The sequence below is a fragment of the Microtus pennsylvanicus genome, chromosome 3 (genome assembly GCF_037038515.1).
Source record: "Microtus pennsylvanicus isolate mMicPen1 chromosome 3, mMicPen1.hap1, whole genome shotgun sequence".
In the NCBI taxonomy this organism is placed as follows: domain Eukaryota; kingdom Metazoa; phylum Chordata; class Mammalia; order Rodentia; family Cricetidae; genus Microtus; species Microtus pennsylvanicus.
In genome coordinates this window covers 108,848,721-108,867,404 of record NC_134581.1, presented here as the reverse complement: position 1 = coordinate 108,867,404, position 18,684 = coordinate 108,848,721, and the positions used below count along the sequence as shown (strand labels likewise).

At 39.1% G+C, this 18,684-nt stretch overlaps 1 protein-coding gene across 2 annotated transcripts in view; it reads right to left on the bottom strand.

The window, feature by feature from the left end:
• Cntn5 (contactin 5) overlaps positions 1-18,684 on the bottom strand; it is a 1,171,096-nt gene that overhangs the window by 243,972 nt on the left and 908,440 nt on the right. For both annotated transcript variants that reach the window (XM_075966832.1, XM_075966833.1), the window contains 3 exons: positions 13,828-13,964; positions 9,362-9,491; positions 6,971-7,121 (listed from right to left, as the gene is read on the bottom strand). In XM_075966832.1, coding sequence (XP_075822947.1) covers positions 6,971-7,121; positions 9,362-9,491; positions 13,828-13,964 — 418 coding nt within the window. The remainder of the gene's footprint in view (positions 1-6,970; positions 7,122-9,361; positions 9,492-13,827; positions 13,965-18,684) is intronic.

Sequence of the window (18,684 nt, the reverse complement as noted above, 5' to 3'; positions counted from 1 at the left end):
GCTGTTTGTATTAAGGACAAATAAAGCTGGAAGTTGTAGTCTGGGGGGCTTTTGGAAAAGAAAAGCCTTAAGCAATTAATGACTTGTTCAAGTTGTGCCCACTTGGAGCGCACAGCCAGGCAACTTGTGCAACTGTTTATAGTAACTGGGGTAAATGAACCATAGTTAAAAGTAGAATTTATGAACTGTTTGCTAAACTGGTAATTAGGTAGAGACGTAAAGCTGCACGCGAGAGAGGCTGCTAGGACAACAGGAGCAGCCTAGTCTGTTGTCATTTACGGCTTAAATTGCCCAGTTCTTCCTTGGTACTTCCCTGTGGGACTTGAGGCCTATTTTGTTATATTTAACAATTAAGGGAAAAGGAAACAAGAGACAGGCTGGTGGTGACAGCAGGAAGCAGAAAGGCATGTTCAAAGGTCTTTGGGGAGGAATCCGGAGCTCTTCTATGACCTTCAACTTGGGACATACCAGAAATAAAATAAGGCTTTCTAATATGTTGTCCTTTGCAAGCAATTACAGGTCACACGTTTGAAGATTTGTCATCACTAATATATGATGTCAACAGGGCACCTAAAGTGTGAGCATTTGAAGCCATGAGAACATTTTTTCCTCTCTTATTTTTAATCCACAGCTTAATAGAGCGTGAATGTTGCTTCTCAGTACATTTGTGTTATTTTTGGTTATGCATTCTAGGAATAGAATGAGTTCAGAAAACCATTCTACTTTTTTCTCAAACTAAGTTGGATCAATCAGGAAAGAAAAAACAGGGGCAGAGGTTCTGGAATTATGATATTGATTTTACAAATAATTTATGCATAATATCAGGTCCTCTGATCAATTTGTCAGTGAACAGACAGAGCCACAAACAGTTTTTTATTGTATCAATCACCAGTACCAGTGTGGTCAAGTCATCATCATGCAGAGGATGTGAAAAATAATAGTAAGATCAAATTTTGGTGACTGAATCCATTAGCTTGTAAACTGGCATCCTTTCCGCTGTTGGAAGCAAAATTAGGTTCAAAAAGTCCCACGTAGTCTCACATGTGTGTGTATCCTCAAAATATGTGGGCTGTAGGAAGCTGAACTCATAAGAACTGAGGCTAAGTGGTATTGTCAGAGACTGGAGAAACAGGAGTGAGAAACAATGGCGGTTAGATAGACTAAATCAGTTGCATAGTGGTATGGCCATAGACTCAGAGTCAGTTAAGGATAAGATCCTGGTGCCCATGAGACAGATCAGCGAGAAAATGCACCTGCTGCCTGGTGTCCTGAGTTCCATCCTTAGGACCCATATATCTGGGGAAAAGACTGACCCCTGCAGGTTGTTCTCTCATCTCCACAACGCTGTGGCATGCACATGCCCAAACATACACAAGCACACAAAGCAAATGAATAAATATAATGTAAAAAGAAGTCTCTTGTGCTGTGTTTCAGACAAGTAAAGATAGTGACAATATATTTATATTATAAAAATCCAGAAGGAAATATTTCTATTTAAAGACTTGATAAATCTTGGAGAGACAATGATCTTTAACCTGAAGTGAACATTATATAATGCATGCATGTATGAGGATATCATATAGTTTTCACCAAAATAAGCAATTTCCCTGTTTTTTACTGTACCAGTTAAAAATAGATTTGAATTTAAAAATAAGAAAGCATGATAATAAGCCAGAAGCAAATTTTATTATCTTTTTAGAAGACAAACAAATAACTGAGCCTCTCAGGAGTGTTAGAAAAGAAATGAAAAAACTGTCCACTTTTGGGCTTTCATGGGGTCATTATTAACTGGATACTGGATTTATTAATACAAGATGCAGTAGGTACAGGAAACCTGTGGCTTCAGAAGGCCCAGGGTTCGTTTCTTTCTCAGTCAAAGCTGGGTGTGGTTTAGGTGGACAAGAAGTATAGTCCCTGCAGTCTTTAAGGGACTGGCTTTCCTTGTATTGATTTTGTCTTCAGACTCTCAGATTTCAACACCAACACTACCACACTAGCCCATGGGGGACAGGAGAGGCAGTCAGAAAGAGCAAGCAGCTTCCCTGCAAGGATGCCACCGAAAAATTGTGCAGCTACTTTCTCATTGCATAGAATCTCATCCTCCGGCAAAGGAGCCTGGGATGTGTGGTCTCCAGTTTTATTTATATACAACTAAAAACCCAAGGCTGTTTACTGTTGCAGTCACAGAATGTGTGGACAGATTACTAAAAGTTTTTTATTTAGGATGTCTGAATGTGTGTGAAGTGTTAAACTAGTTATGAAATCAGTTTCAAAGTGCTTGAATTTAGAACAGAAAGCTGAATCCATATGTGAAATTATGAGAGAATCCTGGCCATGTTAGCTTATGCCTATAATCCCAGAACTGGGTCCATAAGGGGGAAGACAGTGAGTTTGATGCCAGCCTGGGCTAGAAAGTGAAACTCTCTCTTCAAATAAAAGGTGAGGAGAGGGCTGGGAATAAACTCTTATGGTAGGGTGCTTCTCTGGCATGTGGACTGATCCCAACCCAGCTATAGAATGACAAACTATAAGCTGAATTGTAGTCAGACAGTGACTCAATCTCGGCATTCAGAAGGCTGAGGCAGGAGGATGGGCATGAACTCAAGATCAGCTACAAGTTTACAGATAGCTAGCGCCTTGGGAGACTGTCTCACAAGGCGGCAGAAGTGAATTCTACTACCTTCTCCATGTGATTGAAATGCAGTTTCGTTTTCATTTTTGCTCACTTTGATCAGAAATTAGAGATTTATTGATTAGCACCATGACTCATTACTGGTTTTTCTGTTTTTATGAGCATTTCAAAGAGGTTGCCTTGTACAGTTCAATGTTTTTTTGATTCTAAGACGTCCATCCATAACCCTACAATAGTAAGTATAAGATGTCTTTCCCTTCCTCTCCTGAATTCAAGGAAGTCACGGGAGAACACTTGTGAGTGACAGCACACTGCATGTTGCCAGCAGCCTTTGAGTAGTCAATCTTATGAAGTTAGATATCACCTTCATTTTCTCTGTGATAAATAATATCACTTGGATTATTTCATTTCCTCTAAAAGCAGAGGTTTTAAGTAAAAAGAGGAATAAGTGACATACTCTTGATAAATTAATGCTCATTTACCCTTATTATACAACCTCTAGATGGCAAACAAAAAAAGACAATACCTAGGGTCTGCATTGTTTTATGTTCTTAATATATAAAAGACAGTGTCATTGAGAAAACAACCCAACAGCGCGTTCATTAACAAACACAGCATGAAGGTGGAAATAGGGGGTAAAGACAGGACCCTAACTGTGCTCATGAATTCCTCTTCTTCCCTACAAAGAGCAGGAAGACCGGCTTCCCCTGCTGTAACAGTGTCCTGTAGGGCTTTTATGAAGAATATATTTCCCCATTTGTCTGTGAGTCAATATGTGAGTATGATCATTGTTGTCCAATAAACGCAACATGAATTCCCGGAAGAAGTCAACTAATAGGTACTTCAAGTGCAATTCTCTATGTGTGTTAAATGAGGAAGTAGAAAAGTTGGCCATTAGGAATGCCTTTGGAGAGCAGGGGACTGAGCAAAGGACTGTGGACAAGTCTTTCCTTGACTTCAGTTGCACAAAAGAGCACTTACCCTGTGGCATGGCTCTCTATACAATACCTTATTTATTAAGTTTTGCTTCAGAATTTCTTAAGCACTTGTATCACATGTTACTATCTCTGTAAACACTGTTTTTTTTTGTCTAGAAATAAAAAGCCATACTTGAACTACTTTAGAGCTTTAATATTTTTTAAATAAGGCTTAAACATCTATAACATTTCTATGATGGCCCATAACAGCGGAGACAGATGCCATTGAACAGCTCAGAACCTTGTATTCTTCTCTTAGCCATTCTGCACACAGAAAGTAGGGAAGTTTAACACGCAATAATGAAGATTTAATGTGTGTGCACTGCTGGAGTGTTTCTGGATGATTATATTTTAACAAAAGTTAATGGCCAAGTAATGGGAATAATGAGCTGGAGTGGAAATTCAATAGGAGCCTGATGAGCAGAACAGGCTTGCGATAGTATGGTGGGGAAAAAGGTCTCCATGCAGTCTCTGTGCAGAGGACTCCTCAAAAGCATTTATTTCAACAGGAAAATGGACAGAAGTGATTATGAAACCTCAGTTAATGTGTGCTGATGGACCTCAGAAATGATGTGCTCAAACCTGGAGCTCTCCTAACATGGGAGGGGGAGGGGGAAGAGAGAATGAGGGAGGGAGATGGGGGGGAGAGAGAGAGAGAGAGAGAGAGAGAGAGAGGAGAGACAGAACTTTTCTAAATGATCATGGTAAAAACTGTATGCAGATAGGGTGTGGCATATACCTGTGTATGCACATAAGTGTGCAAATGTGCATACATATGTATATGTAGGGGACAGAGGTTGATGTCATGCTTATACTTCCACCAATTAAATTATTTTTACATTTAGTCATTTACTTTGGTGTGTAAGTGTGTGGGAGTGTGTGCTCAGCAGTGTATGTGTGGAGACCAGAGGAGAACTTGCAGGAGTCCATTCTCTCCTGTCACCATGTAGATTGTGAGGATGGGACTCAGGTCATAGGCTTGAAGGCATGTTCCCTTCCCTGTTGAGACATCTCAGTGTTCTTCCACCATAACTATTGACACGGTTTCTTTGTCTGAATCCGGAGCTCACTAACTGACAACTCTCTGGACAGTGAGCTCCAGAAATCTGCTTGTCCCTGCCCACAAACTCTTACAGCACTGCGGTCACAGGTGTCACCAGAGTCAGGCTTTAATGGGGAGGCTCAGGACTGAACCCAGGGCTTCTGGTTTGAACAGCAAGTATTTTACAACTGAACCACTTCCACATCCCCTAAAACTCCCCTTGTAAGTCCCCAAGTAAGTCATTGAATTTTACGTAGACTATAGAACCGATGAAAGTGAATATTCATATCTCTGGTACAGACACTCCATCAAGGCACTGAAGGAGGACAAGGTAAAGGAGAGCGAGTGGTGAGCAGGAGATTGGGATGAAGAGCAAGTGCATCAAGCAGGTGACAAAGTACCACAGAATAACCTAAATATATTTTCTTTACCAAGGCCACAGTTCAGTGGATAAAGACAAATCTGATGGGCTAAGTACAATCCCCAGGACTCACGTGGTAAAAAGAAAAACCTGACTCCCATAAGTTGTCCACTGATCTAAACACACACACATACACACACACGTTTTAAATGTCTTTTTTCCCCATATTACTGGAGAAAAAAGAGGTTTGGAGATCTACCATACTATTCATTGAAACATGGTCTCAGTCTGTAGAGCATGGAACTCTTAGTCCTAGGATCTTGGGTCCATGCCCCACATTGGGCACCAATTTAATTATGATTAATAAAAACTCAGAGAGAGAAATTTGGATTAAACCTGAAGGTCATAAAACATAATGGCCAGCCACTGAATCTCCCTTCAACCTCAGTCCAAAATATAGATTGTTCCTTCAGGACTCTCAGAAGGAGACGGTGTCTGAGAGCTGATTCCTCCTGTTTTATAATCCTTGCTAGGTATTAAAGGTGTGCACCACTTGGAGTAAAGGCATGCACCACCTGGTTTCTATGGCAACTACTGTGGCTACTGGGATTAAAGGTATGTGTCTATAAGGCTGACCAGTGGTTTTCTCTCTCTCTCTGATCTTCAGGAGAGCTTTATTCATTAAAAATACAAATGGAATGCCACTACAATTCATAAGAGAAACTGCTCTTACCACTAAAGATCCAAATATCAATGGTAGAATCATTATCACCTCTACCTGTTCGACCACTTCTCTTCCTCTGCAGGCAGAAACTGAACCTCCCCGATTTTAATAAAAATTGCATCTGAGATTATTGAAACCACTCTATCTTAGACTTGCTGAGACACCACATTGTAAAGAAATTTCCCTAAAATTTAAAATTATTCCGAAGTCATTTAAAAGATTATTCAGCGGGACAACCATTACTGGCTTGAGTTATGTATGTATATTTTACTTACCTGTGAATACACAGAACTTGTCAAACTCCTTATTTTTATAGATAAGGTAAATACAAAGTTCTTATACAATAATATATGCCATATGTTTCCATATAAACATGTTTTATCACCTCTCAATCATTACCTTCAACATCAATGGTTAATGACAGCAAAGCTTGGGACTTGCCAGATCAGCCCCCAGAAAGAAGACAGAGTATAACAGGATGGGATAATCACATAATTTGTCTCAAGTTTCTATTGTTTTACTGCTGTGATATTCTTCCGTTTGCCTTTTGCTTTCCAGAAATAAATGCTTATACATTGAATAGTCTTCTACATATTTCAAAGTCATCTGATTTTATTTTTCACTGACATAATTAAAAACGGAAAAAGGAAGCATTAATAAAAATATCACATGACACAAATTTGGTCATAGAAATAACCATGCAGAAGACACAGAATATGTTCAGATTATTTAAATACCAACATCAAACAAAATCACAGACCATAAAATGATCAGAGACAATATGTAGAGCATCATAATGCAAAGCCAAAGTGAAAAGCAAAAACAATTGGCTTTGTTTAAAATGTAGTGAAATTCTACTGCACAGCAAAGAAGTTGTGCTGCATTGTTAAAGCTAGCTCAGTGTTTTTAGGATCACAAATAAAAAAATCACATTACAACTACTTTATGAAATATGACATAATCTCCATAAGACTCATATATACTTAATGGGTGTCATTTGCAACTTCCAAAATATCTGATGTTAATGACAGCAGCGTAAGGAGCTATCTGGGAGAGGTAGGGAACTAGCAAGAAGAGGGGTCAAGGATGATAAGAGATTTGTAGGAGAGAAGGAAGCATGGCAATGACATGATGCTTGTGCATGGAGCGATCTGGGGGAGCCCATGACTTCACATGCTGATAAAAGAAGTTCATTCTGATGGTAAGAGACTGAATTGCAAAATCAAGTTCTCACCTTTTGTTGCCTCTCACCACCTTGTCTCCCTTCCTCCAGGAGATGGTTGGCTTGGGAGCACCCTGTGGTTGACACTCTATGAGGACTTCCCGGTCTTTGGTGACAATTATTGTTTTCTTGACTTGATTCAGTTCAAAGGAAGGTGGTGAGGCTGTCACAAAGACAAGTAATTTCCATCAGAAGCAGAGTTGATAATTTAGTTCACTCTTGTATTTAACTTGTTTCTCGGGCACACTTTTCTCTTAAAATCTCATGAAAAAATAGATGGCATTAGCACAAAATTTAATTTGTTATTAACTAACAAAGCTCCTGTAGTTAATAATAATGAGAACATAATGTGGAATCTACAAAGAAATAGTACTTCAGTAAATGACAGGCTTGATTGATGATCACCAAGGTCAACTGCAAAAGGCTGCATGCCTTTTGGACATTGCTTAGGAGCTTGACTAAGAGTCACTTTTGAGTTTTTGTGTAGAGAGACGTTTTAAGTTCCAGAGAAGACAACTGATATCTTTTATTTCCCAACTTATTTGATGTAGCCCGCCTCACTTTACTTTAGAATTATACAGAAGTAACTACAGTTTTTAAAGAAATGGAGCTGTATGAATTTTAACTCAAAAATTTATTCAATTTGTCTCAATTACTCATCTAAGTGTGAACATTAAGACTTACTACACTTATATCAAGATCACCTTAACTATGAAATATGCACATGTACAGCATTTGAGTGAGTCATTGTTTATACAAACGGAATCTTTGCATAACTCTCAGAAGTAATTTATGCTTATGTTAAAGCCATATAGTGCATGACATGACAGTACTAGAATGTAGTATACATTACAATCGAGTGTGGCAAAATGCTGAAGACAAGTATGGGAAAATTACAGGTAACACTTTTGGTTGGCCCCTGGGGACTTGATTTATAACAGACACTTTTGAAAGTATGTGTATTGAATAAAGGGCTTGAGAATGTTTCTGGGAAAACTCTGACATAAGTGATGCCTGAATCAGCCTTTCAATTCTGAGATGCTGGACAATATGTTGACAAGAAAATGCATTAATATTTGATTTGTTAAGATGATGGAATTGCTATGGAATCCTCTATTAGCTATGCTTTTCTCTTTTAAAAAAATGTGAAGCAACTTCAGCTGTAAGCATTCACAACTGCGTAAGTATCTATGATGTGTTACTAGTTTACATGTAAAACATTCCTTTCCAGGTCCCAGAGACCATCCATTTCTCCATAAATGTTATGCTTACAGAAGTTAGCAGGGAGAAGTGCCTATAAGGTTCTTATGTGCATTGGAAAGACAAAGTGCTAAGATCACTTAAATATCTCTGTTTGTACTACCATCAAATCAGAACAAAAGCTTAGGAAGCCAACTGAGTGCAAGAAAGCAAACTTGGTGCACATGCCCCAACATGCCAGCATTGTTCAGAGAACTCTGGGTAAAATCTTCCTGACACTATTCAGTGGAGAACTGGAGTTCATGTCCAGGTGTTACCTTAGCAAAGGTGGAGCTGCCTTTGGGTCCCAGAAAGGCTTTTCTCTCCAATGCAGAACATAATACCAGGTGCCTAGGAGAAGAGGGCTGTTCACCCTTGTGTCACATACACAGTGATAATCAGAAACTACTCAGGAAAACATTAGCATTTCTATGGGAATAGCACAGGCTGAACAAATACTAGAGTCTCTGTCATACTTAGCTTTGTCAATTTGAATCAGCCTAGAGTCCTCAGAGAGGAAATCTTGGTTAGGGAATTGCCCAGAAAAGAATTCTATGTATATTGTGTGTGTGAGATTGTCATGATTATTAATTGATATATGCCGGCCCGGCTCACTGTGGGTGGCAGCATTCCTAGACGGGTGGTTCTGGGCTGTATAAGAAAGCTAACTAGGCATGAGTCCATTTGAGCTGGTGGGAAGCATCCCTCCATAGTTTCTGCTTCAAGTTCTTGATTAAGTTCTTACCTTGATGGACTGTGACCTGGAAGTGTAAGACAAACCCTTCCCTCCTTTAAGTGGCTTTGGTTACAGTGTTTTAACACAGCAAGAAAAAGGAAACAAGACTAGCCCTCTATACACACTCAAGGCTTTCTCCTGTGAAAATTAACGTATGCTCCTACATGATTTTATTCCATGCCATATCAAAGATATATTGTACCAGCCATTTAAGATGAAGACTAAAGTCATACACATAAACATGGGGGGAGAAACTGCAGAAGGGAAAGCTGTCTTCCAAAGCTTACAGGAATATCAATGAGATACAGTGCTTCTTTTCATGGCATCAAATAGGTTTTAAATTCACATCATAAAACTTCACTGTAGTAAGAATGGGTAGGAGAAGAATCCACACTGTTTTCCTGTTTATTTGCCGAGAAACTGCATACCTAGGATCTTCAGTTCAGCACTCGCATAAATAGCTCCATATTTATTCTCAGCCAAACACTGATACATCCCAGCATCTGATTGATTCACACTATGGATCATCAATATGCCATTAGCTGTGTCCACTCTGCTCTGTAATGAAATAAAAAGAAATGAGATCTAGAAAACAGCTCAAGCCAAGCATCTACATAAAATCTTGGGAAGACACCCAAAGGAGGCCTCCAATTAATGCAGTTAAATAAACATTATTATGCAAGTTAATTATTTACTACATTATTACGCCTTTCAGAAATTATGACTTCTTGCTCAGTATTTCTGTTTCTTTTCTGAGCCAATTTTGTTTGGTAGATTAGTTGAATCCAAAAGAAAACCCAACAGAGAATGAGTTGATAGACATTTCTTTTACAAAACAGATGTCAAAACTAGGTGCAGTCTGGAGAGGATGGAGAGTGTCGAACAGAATATAGGTAAACAAAAGCCCAACTCATGTCAATGGTCCTTGTGTCTACCTGGCGAGACTTTGACTCTTCCTTCTTAACAAAGGAGCTCAGATTAAGAACAATAGCAATAGCAACTATCTTATAATTAGGTTTTATACAATATAGTTGGAAAATACAAATTTCATTATTATGTGGAAGTTTTCAAAAGACAGACATGGCATGTATAAATTGAGAAAAATCAAGGTCAAATAATATATCTAAAATAAAAGTGTACATCTCAAAAACAAATTTTACTATTAAAATGTTAAATATAGAGGTATATTTTAAACTTAGCAGTGAGCACATCATTAGGTTTTAATATCTTCATGAGCAGAGATTCCATTATTAATCATTAGAGATGCCAAGTAATTTGATGCCATTTTCAAAATAAACTTATCCACTCAGCAAAAATAATATCTAGCAAGGAGATTTGTGTGGCCTAGATGTTGGGAATAAAAGATCTGACTATCCATGGTAAATACGACAAAACAACAGTCTACAGAATGAGAAAAGATCTTCACAAACCCCACATCTGACAGGAGATTGATCTCCAAAATAAAAAAAAAAGAACCCAAGAAACTAGACACCAAAATCCAAATAATCCAATTTAAAGATGGGGTACAGATCGAACCAGAGAATTCTCAACAGAAGGAACTCAAATGGCTGAAAGACATTTAAGGAATTGTTCAATATCCTTAGCCATCAAGGAAATGCGAATCAAAACAATTCTGAGATATTATCTTATAGCTGTCAGAATGGCTAAGATAAAAAATACCTATGTCAGTTTATACTAGGGAGGCTGTAGAGTAAGGGGAACACTCCTCCATTGCTTGTGTAAGTGAAAACTTATACAACCATTTTTGGAAATCAGTATGGTGCTTTCTCAGATAATTGGTAATCAATCTACCTCAAGAAGTACCACTTTTGGTATATACCAAAGGATGCACATTCATACCATAAGGACATTAGCTCAACTACATTCATAGCAACATTATTTGTAATAACCAAAATCTGGAAATGATCTAGATGTTCCTCAACTGAAGAATGGATTAAAAAAAAATGTGGAACATTTACAGAATGGAGTATTACTCAGTGGTGAAAAACAATGTCATCTTAAAATTCGCAGACAAATGGATGGAGCCAGAAAAGAAAAAAAAACATTCTGAGTGAGGTAGCCTAGACCCATAAAGACAAACACAGTGTGTACTCACTTGTAAGTAGATATTAGACATAAGCAAAGGATAACCAGGGTACAATCCTCAACCCCTGAGAAGCTAGGTAACAAGCAGGACCCTAAGAGAGATATGCATTGGAGCCCCTGGGAAGGGGAAATAGATAAGCTCTCCTATGTAAATAGGGAGCATGGGAGAACGGGGAGAGAGGGGTGAAGGGGAAGAGGAGGAGAACATGAGGGAACAGAATGGTTGTGTGGGGAAGAGACAGAGAGGGAAAGCAAGGAGGTATCTTGATAGAGGGAGCCATTATGGGGTTAAGGACAAATCTGGTGCTATGAAAACTCCCAGTAGTCCACAAGGATGACTTTCAATTAAGACTCCTAACAATATTAGAGAGGGTGACTGAACTGGCCTTCCCAGGTAATCAAATTGATGACCACCCTAATTGTCATCATAGAACTGTCATCCAGTTTTCTGGCTCCATCCATTTGTCTGCAAATTTTAAGATAACATTGTTTTTCACCACTGAGTAATACTCCATTCTGTAAATGTTCCACATTTTTTTATCCATTCATCAGTTGAGGAACATCTAGATCCACAGCTAAGCACTGGACTGAGCTCCTAGAGACCAGTTGAAGAGAGAGAGGAGAGACTGATTATATGATCAAAGGGGTCAAGGTTATGATGGGGACACCCACAGAGACATTTGACTTGATTTAGTGGGAGCTCACTGACTCTGGACTGGTGGCTGGAGAACCTGCATAGGACTGCACTAGGCCCTCTGAATGTGGGTGATATTTCTGTGGCTTGGGCACTCTGTAGGCCCAATGGCAGTGGGACCAGGATTTATCCCTAGTGCATGAACTGGCTTCTTGGAGCCCATTCCCTTTGGAGGGATACCTTGTTCAGCCTAGATGCAATGGGGGAGGGGATTTGTCCTGCCTCAACTTGAAATGTCCGACTTTGTGGATTCCTTATAGGAGGTCATACACTTTCTGAGGAGTGGATGGAGAGGAGTTGGGTAGAGAGGAGGTTGTGGGGGTGGGGTGGGAGGAGAATTGTGGTTGGTATGTGTAGTGGTATATTATTTGTATTTTAATTAATAAATCTTGCCTGAATACCAGAGTAAAAGCTAAAGTCACTAGAGGTCAGGCAATGGTGACACACACCTTTAATCCCAGGACTTGGGAGACAGAGTCAGAAGCATCTCCATGAGTTCAAGGTCACCATGGTCTACACAGGATCAATGTAGAAACAAATCTATTTGGTGGTAGCTCACACCTTTAATCTTAGTTTTAGAGAGTCATAAACCTCTAATCCCAGCACTAGAGGGGATATAAGATGGGAGGAGAGAGGCGCTTAGTCTCCCAGCCTTGGTAAAGGTAAGACTTCTCTAGAGGCTTGTCTGCTCTGGTTTTCTGTTTTTGGATTGAACCCCAATGTCTGTCTCTGGGTTTTTTTTGTATTTTTTTATTATTCATGCTACAGGTATGTAAAATGAAAAAAAACTTTTAAATAAAAAGTTAATAAACAAAAGATCCAACCAACATTGCTTCTCCTAGGAGTAATCCCTAAGAAAGTTATTGAGGAAGAGTTTGTAAACTGGGTCCTAAGTTTGTTTTTATGGCTTTGTATTCTATCTGGCTTTTTGTGTAGGTTTATTTTCTTTAGGTTTAACTGGCTTCAGAAAAAGAGAATGTCAGAGCTTAGTAAAGCTGTAGGAAAAGTCTGACTAAAAAGAGGAAGAAACCAAGGTTCCAGGTGGTAAAAGTACAAGCGTCAACATGGTAAAATCACAACTCCCTGACAAAACTTCATATGCAGTTCAAACTGTCTGTACACACCCTCTCGTTATGAATCCTGACCTGCTCTTCCCCTGATCACCCCTTCTGTGAATGTCACAGCCAAGGGAGAAGGGCATCATAAATGACTCCCTTATTGTGCAATCAACAAGGAATCATTATAGTCTGGCATACAAAATGGGTTTAAATGTATGCAACAGATTTACTGAAAAGACATTTGTTAGGTTTGCATATCACAGAAATGCTGCTTTCTAGAACAAAGACACCACAATTCTATTCTAGATTTTCTTCACACAGAAACGTAAGTTGAAGTAATCCTGTACTCCAGGTAAGTTTCAACATGTGAAAAATGGGTGCCACAAGCCAGATAGAAATGGCAACGAGGCTACAATGATCAATGTTATTTTCCCATGAATTTATAGGCTTTAAATAACTTGTATAATGTACTACTACAATATTAATCAGATAGTTAAAATAATGATTTTTGCATATTGCATAGCATATGCACACATATATCAAAAGACAAAAGAGGACCATTTTGTGCTGCATGCCATGTATACTGGCTATTTTTAGGTCAACTTGACACAAGTTAGAGTCATCAGAGAGGAGGGAGCTTCAACTGAGAAAATGCTTCCATAAGATTGGGCTGTTGGTAAGCCTGTTAGACATTTTCCTAATTAGGAAATGATAAGGGAGGGATCGGTTTATTGTGGGTGTGTCCATCCCTGGGTGGTCCTAGGTTTTATCAGAAAGTAAGGCGAGCAAGTCAGGATGAGCAAGCCAGTAAGAAGCAGCATGGTCTCTGCATCATATCATGCCTCCAGGTTCCTGCCCTGCTTAAGTTCATGGCCTCACTGCTCTTTATAATGAACTATTACAGGGAACCATGAGAGAAATATACCCTTTCTTTCCAAAGTACTTTTGGTCAGGGTGTTTTACTCAGCAATAGTCACCCTAAGTAAGACACCATAGTAGTTAAATTACCAGGCAGAGTTTGAGTTCCCCACTATACCTGTGGCAGGAGGGGTGCTCCATTCTTCAGCCAGCGGTATGTGGGCCTGGGCTTGCCAGTCGCCTTGCATTCCCACTGCAGAGGACTCCCACTGTCTAGCTGGGTATCATTCAGTTTCTGTACCCAGTGTGGGTATGCTGTGAGCAATGAAGCAGAAAGAAAAATGAACTCAGTACTTCAGCATTTACCACATTTAACCTTCACATAGAAAAAGTCACTGAATTTCCATAGAGTTAGTCCTTACTTGTAGCATATGTATAAGAACAGAGGAGCACATCATTTCACAGGGGAGTCCATTATTATTACACAGGTGGTATGTCATTACACAGGAGAGAACATCACTAGGCAGGGGAGTCCATCGTTATTACACAGGGGATCCCACCATTATTACACAGGGGAGCATGCCATTACACACAGAACTACTTCCTGAACAGCAAGTAGGTATTTCTGTAAATGTAAATTGTATCTTAAATATACATCACACACACACACACACACACACACACACACACACACACACACACACACGCTTTAAAGCATGTAGTTTGTTTCTCTCCAGAGCTTGCATGGTAAGCAGCCAGTCACTGCGAAAATGACTTTTGTGAGTAGCATCACCCAATAGGTCCTGTTAATAGTTGCTCAGATGTGCGTGCACATTTGTGTACACAAATTTGTGTGCATGTGTACGTGCATATAATTTTAGAAAACTGTTTTTTTAGTTTGAATTTTACTTAGCATAATTTTTTCAGAATTTATTCACATTCAACATAATTAGTAAAAAAGTTTCAAAATCATAACACATAGCAATTCCTTTTTCAGTAAACATTGTGGGACTTCCACAGAAAGCACAAAATAAGAGTGAAAGTGTCTTTTCTCCATTGAACTATTTGTTAATAAAATTTCTGAAAGAAAACTATTCTGTGTTTGTGTATTTTGTTTAAAACACAGTCAAAGCAGGAGCACTTTTTCCTATAATTCTTGGTATGCTCCGCATCAGACAGCAACGTCTGTATTACAGAACAGAAGCTGCTCTGCACCCTGTGTGTGACTGGCTATGTCCTTAGGTGTTGTTGGCAGCTAGTAGACACAAATTGCTAGGTTCAATTAAATGCATGTAAATACACACATACATGTATATACATATATGCATGCACACAGACATAAACACAAAGGAAATGTGGGCCATGGATCTTGTTAAAAATGAAGACAAAATCTGTTTCAGAAGTAAATCTAATTCAAGATCTAAGTGTGATGTATTTGTACTTATCACCTGTGACAATGCATGTGGAATGCAGTGACATTTAATACAAGGTCGTTCCAGCTCTTAGGGCATTTTTCTGTTGTTCTTTGCTTTAACATTGCAAAGTGTTTCATAGACTGTGAAGTGTGCATTAATTACATAGACCAAGCGACAAGGATGCAGTGAAATGGAACTTTTTTTTTTCTTTTTTTAGAAACATATGCTGAACTATAGCTTGAAAATATTTCATACAGAGAATAGCAAAAGTTCAGGTAAGACTCAAGGTTCCCTTTAAGATTTCTTTTCCAGCAGATTGCATTTACTCAGTGGATGAGGTTCCTTTAGCTTCTGAATAAAAACACAGGTCAGAACACACTGCATCTTGGTCTGCATGGTGTGGAATTGATCAATTATCTAGAAAATGAAAATCTGGGCCAGTGAGATGGCTTACTAGGTAAAGACACCTGCCTTCCACCTGACCACCTGAGTTCAGCCCCTGTGAATCACATGATAGAAGCAAAGAACTTACTTCTGCAAGTTGTCTTCTGATCTCCACAGCATTATATCACACACACAGACACACACACACACACACACACGTGCGCACACATAAACACACCACAATACATGCATACATGTCGGCACATACATACAAAAACACACCATATATTCACAAAGACATATACATACAGCACAAACCTGCATACAAACATACACACACAAACATACACAGATGCATGAATATGCAAACCACACACATACACATGCATGCATGTATTTATAACCACAGACACATAAACACACGCCATAAATTCACATATTCTACAAACATACACACACAAACACACACATACATGCACATGCACACATACAGACTCACACATATATGCAATCTAAAAGAAAAAAATCCCAGATTTGGCTGAATTTGCAATAAACTTCATAACTTTAATGTGGCTTTTGTTGGACCATGTCTGTCAGGGTTTGGAAAACTGAGGAGACATATGATCTTCTGGAGTGAGAAACGATAAGAACCGCCCCAGATGCCAGTATCCTGGCAGCTACTCACGTGATACTTTTGGGCTTCAGAACTGTCTCTGGGTTCCATTTTGTACTGCGCAAAGCAGATGTGCATAAAGAAAGCTATTGCTTATTACCTCTTGTCGCTGGGAACTCTGGAAGTCTCTCCTGACATACGGTAAGTGTTATTGGCTGCTTCCCTGTTCCTGTGTCTTAAGTATTGAGGACTCAACATATTTTACTGACATAGATCAATTTTAGTATTATGACTCTCAGCTGTGAGCCAGCGAGAGTTAATGTACAGTGTTGAATGATACAGTTGGGGGTGAATATAGGTTCAAGACCCAGTTTGTGGTGCCCTTGCTGTAATCTATAATTGGAAATGAGTTCCTTTACTTTAATGAGCCTCATTTGTAAGTTGTAGATGGTAAGTCCCGTTTCCATGGGCTGCTATGATGATTGAACATAATAAATAGTGATTGAGTCTCTGCCTCAATCCATCACCCACAGATAACTTCAGTTCTATTTTTAATCAAGTATGATCACAAATGTGGCACCATTTTCAGAATAGTAAATTCAAATAAAAAAAATGTTTCCCCATAGAAACAAGGTTGTGGCATCATGGATGATTGTGGAAACCAGGAATTTAGAAAGTTACATTATTTTCTATGGTGAATCCGTGTATATTTCTAGCAGTAAACCACCCTTTGAAATCCAAGAAAAGTCAAACACAAATTTTGAAGACTAATTGCAAGAACTTTAATATATCCAGAGGAATCATCTCCCTCATAAGATAGTTAGCAGAAATGTTGGTAAGAATTGACCTTCAGTTACCATTTCCAGGTTAGACTGATTCTACTCTGTTTTGTTTGTTTGCTTGTAGCACTTAAAATTCAGTTTATCATTTTTGTGATCGGGAGGTTTAATTTAATGCTGCGTATCTGTTCTTTTTGTTTATTTGTTTTATTTTTGTTTCCTGAGACAGATTTCTCTGTGTAGCCCTAGCTATCATGGAACTTGCTTTGTAGACAAGTCTGGCCCCAAACTCTGACTCCCTAGTACTGGGACTTTAAAGTCGTGTGCCACCACTGCCTGGCTCTGTTCTATGCTCTTGAGCTGGACTTCTTCTCCTTCTTCTAGCCCTATTATTCTTAGGTTTGGCCTTTTCATGGTGTCCCAGATTTCTTGGATGTTTTGTGGTAAGAATTTGTTGGATTCAATATTTTCTTTGATTGATGAATCTATTTTCTCTGTAGTATCTTTAATGCTCGAGATTCTCTCTTCTATCTTTTGTATTCTGTTGGTTATGCTTGCATCTATAGTTCCTGTTCCTTTACCCAGATTTTCCACTTCCAGAATTCCTCAATTTGTGTTTTCTTTATTGCCTCTACTGTGATGCTCAAATCTTGGACTGTTTCCTTTACTTGTTGTTTGTTCTTGGTTTTCTTTATGGGATTTTTTGATTTCTTCCAATTTTCTGTTTATTTTTTCCTCCATTTATTTAAGGGAATTTCTCATTTCCTTTTTAGGGTCTCTACCATTGTCATAGTTATTTTTAAGGTTGTTTTCTCTGCTTCCTCTGTGTTGGGATGTTCAGGACTCGCTGTTGTAGAACCACTCATTTCTGGTGATGTCGTATTGCTCTTTATGTTGTTGAATGTATTCTTACACTGCCCTCTTCCTATCTCTTCCTCTAATTGTTGGTGGTGGCACCTGTGGCTTCAGTATTTGCCAATGAGGAGGGGATGTTGCGGGTGGGAAGAAAGGATGCTACTGCCTGGTTGCTGGGGGGTGTGGTTTGTGGGGGTAGGGCATAGAATGTGCCCTAGGGGCGGGTCTAGGCCCAAGAAAACAGGTCTGTCTAGCAGGTAGCTTAGACACCTCTTCCTCTAGCTCTGTTCATTGTTTCTAAGCAAAGCCTTAGGCTCATAGTCCATAGCTAATTTCTCACAATTGTTTACAACATCTCATGCAGTGCGCATGCTGGGTAAGCACAGAGCTGGCTGGAGACAGGAAGAAAACGGTCTGTGCAAGTTTCAGCTCAAATGGATCCCTCTGCATCACTTTGACTCCTTTCCCCATCCACAATAGAATGTGTTTCCTGTGTCCTCCAGGCCTCTCCCTGACCATTCTGAGCATCCTTCCTTGACTCACACCTACATCCATCTAAACACAGCGCATGCATTCAACTCAACTTGTCGTAATGGTTTTAAATCTCAGTAGGTGTAATATCCTCATCATTAAGTGCCAATGTGGCTAATGTGGGAAGCCCTGGCCATGTGCAATCTTGAACATAAGATCTTGGTAACTGTTAGCAGCCACTCCTCACTCTTCTCACTCACTTGCCTCACACTGAACCCTGCAGGGTGGTGTTCACAAAAAAGCAGTAATCATCATAATAAGATTTACAATCAGTGTTATCCACTCCTTCCTGGATAGCATGCTAAGTTCTACAAATATACATATTTCAAGATAAATAAATTATCTTGAGAATGTGCAGAATTAATCTGTAGATAATAGAATATATTAAAATTTGTGAAGATGCTGCCCAGGGGCTTAAAGCCAGTCAGTATATCTAGACTTATCTGTACCAACAATGC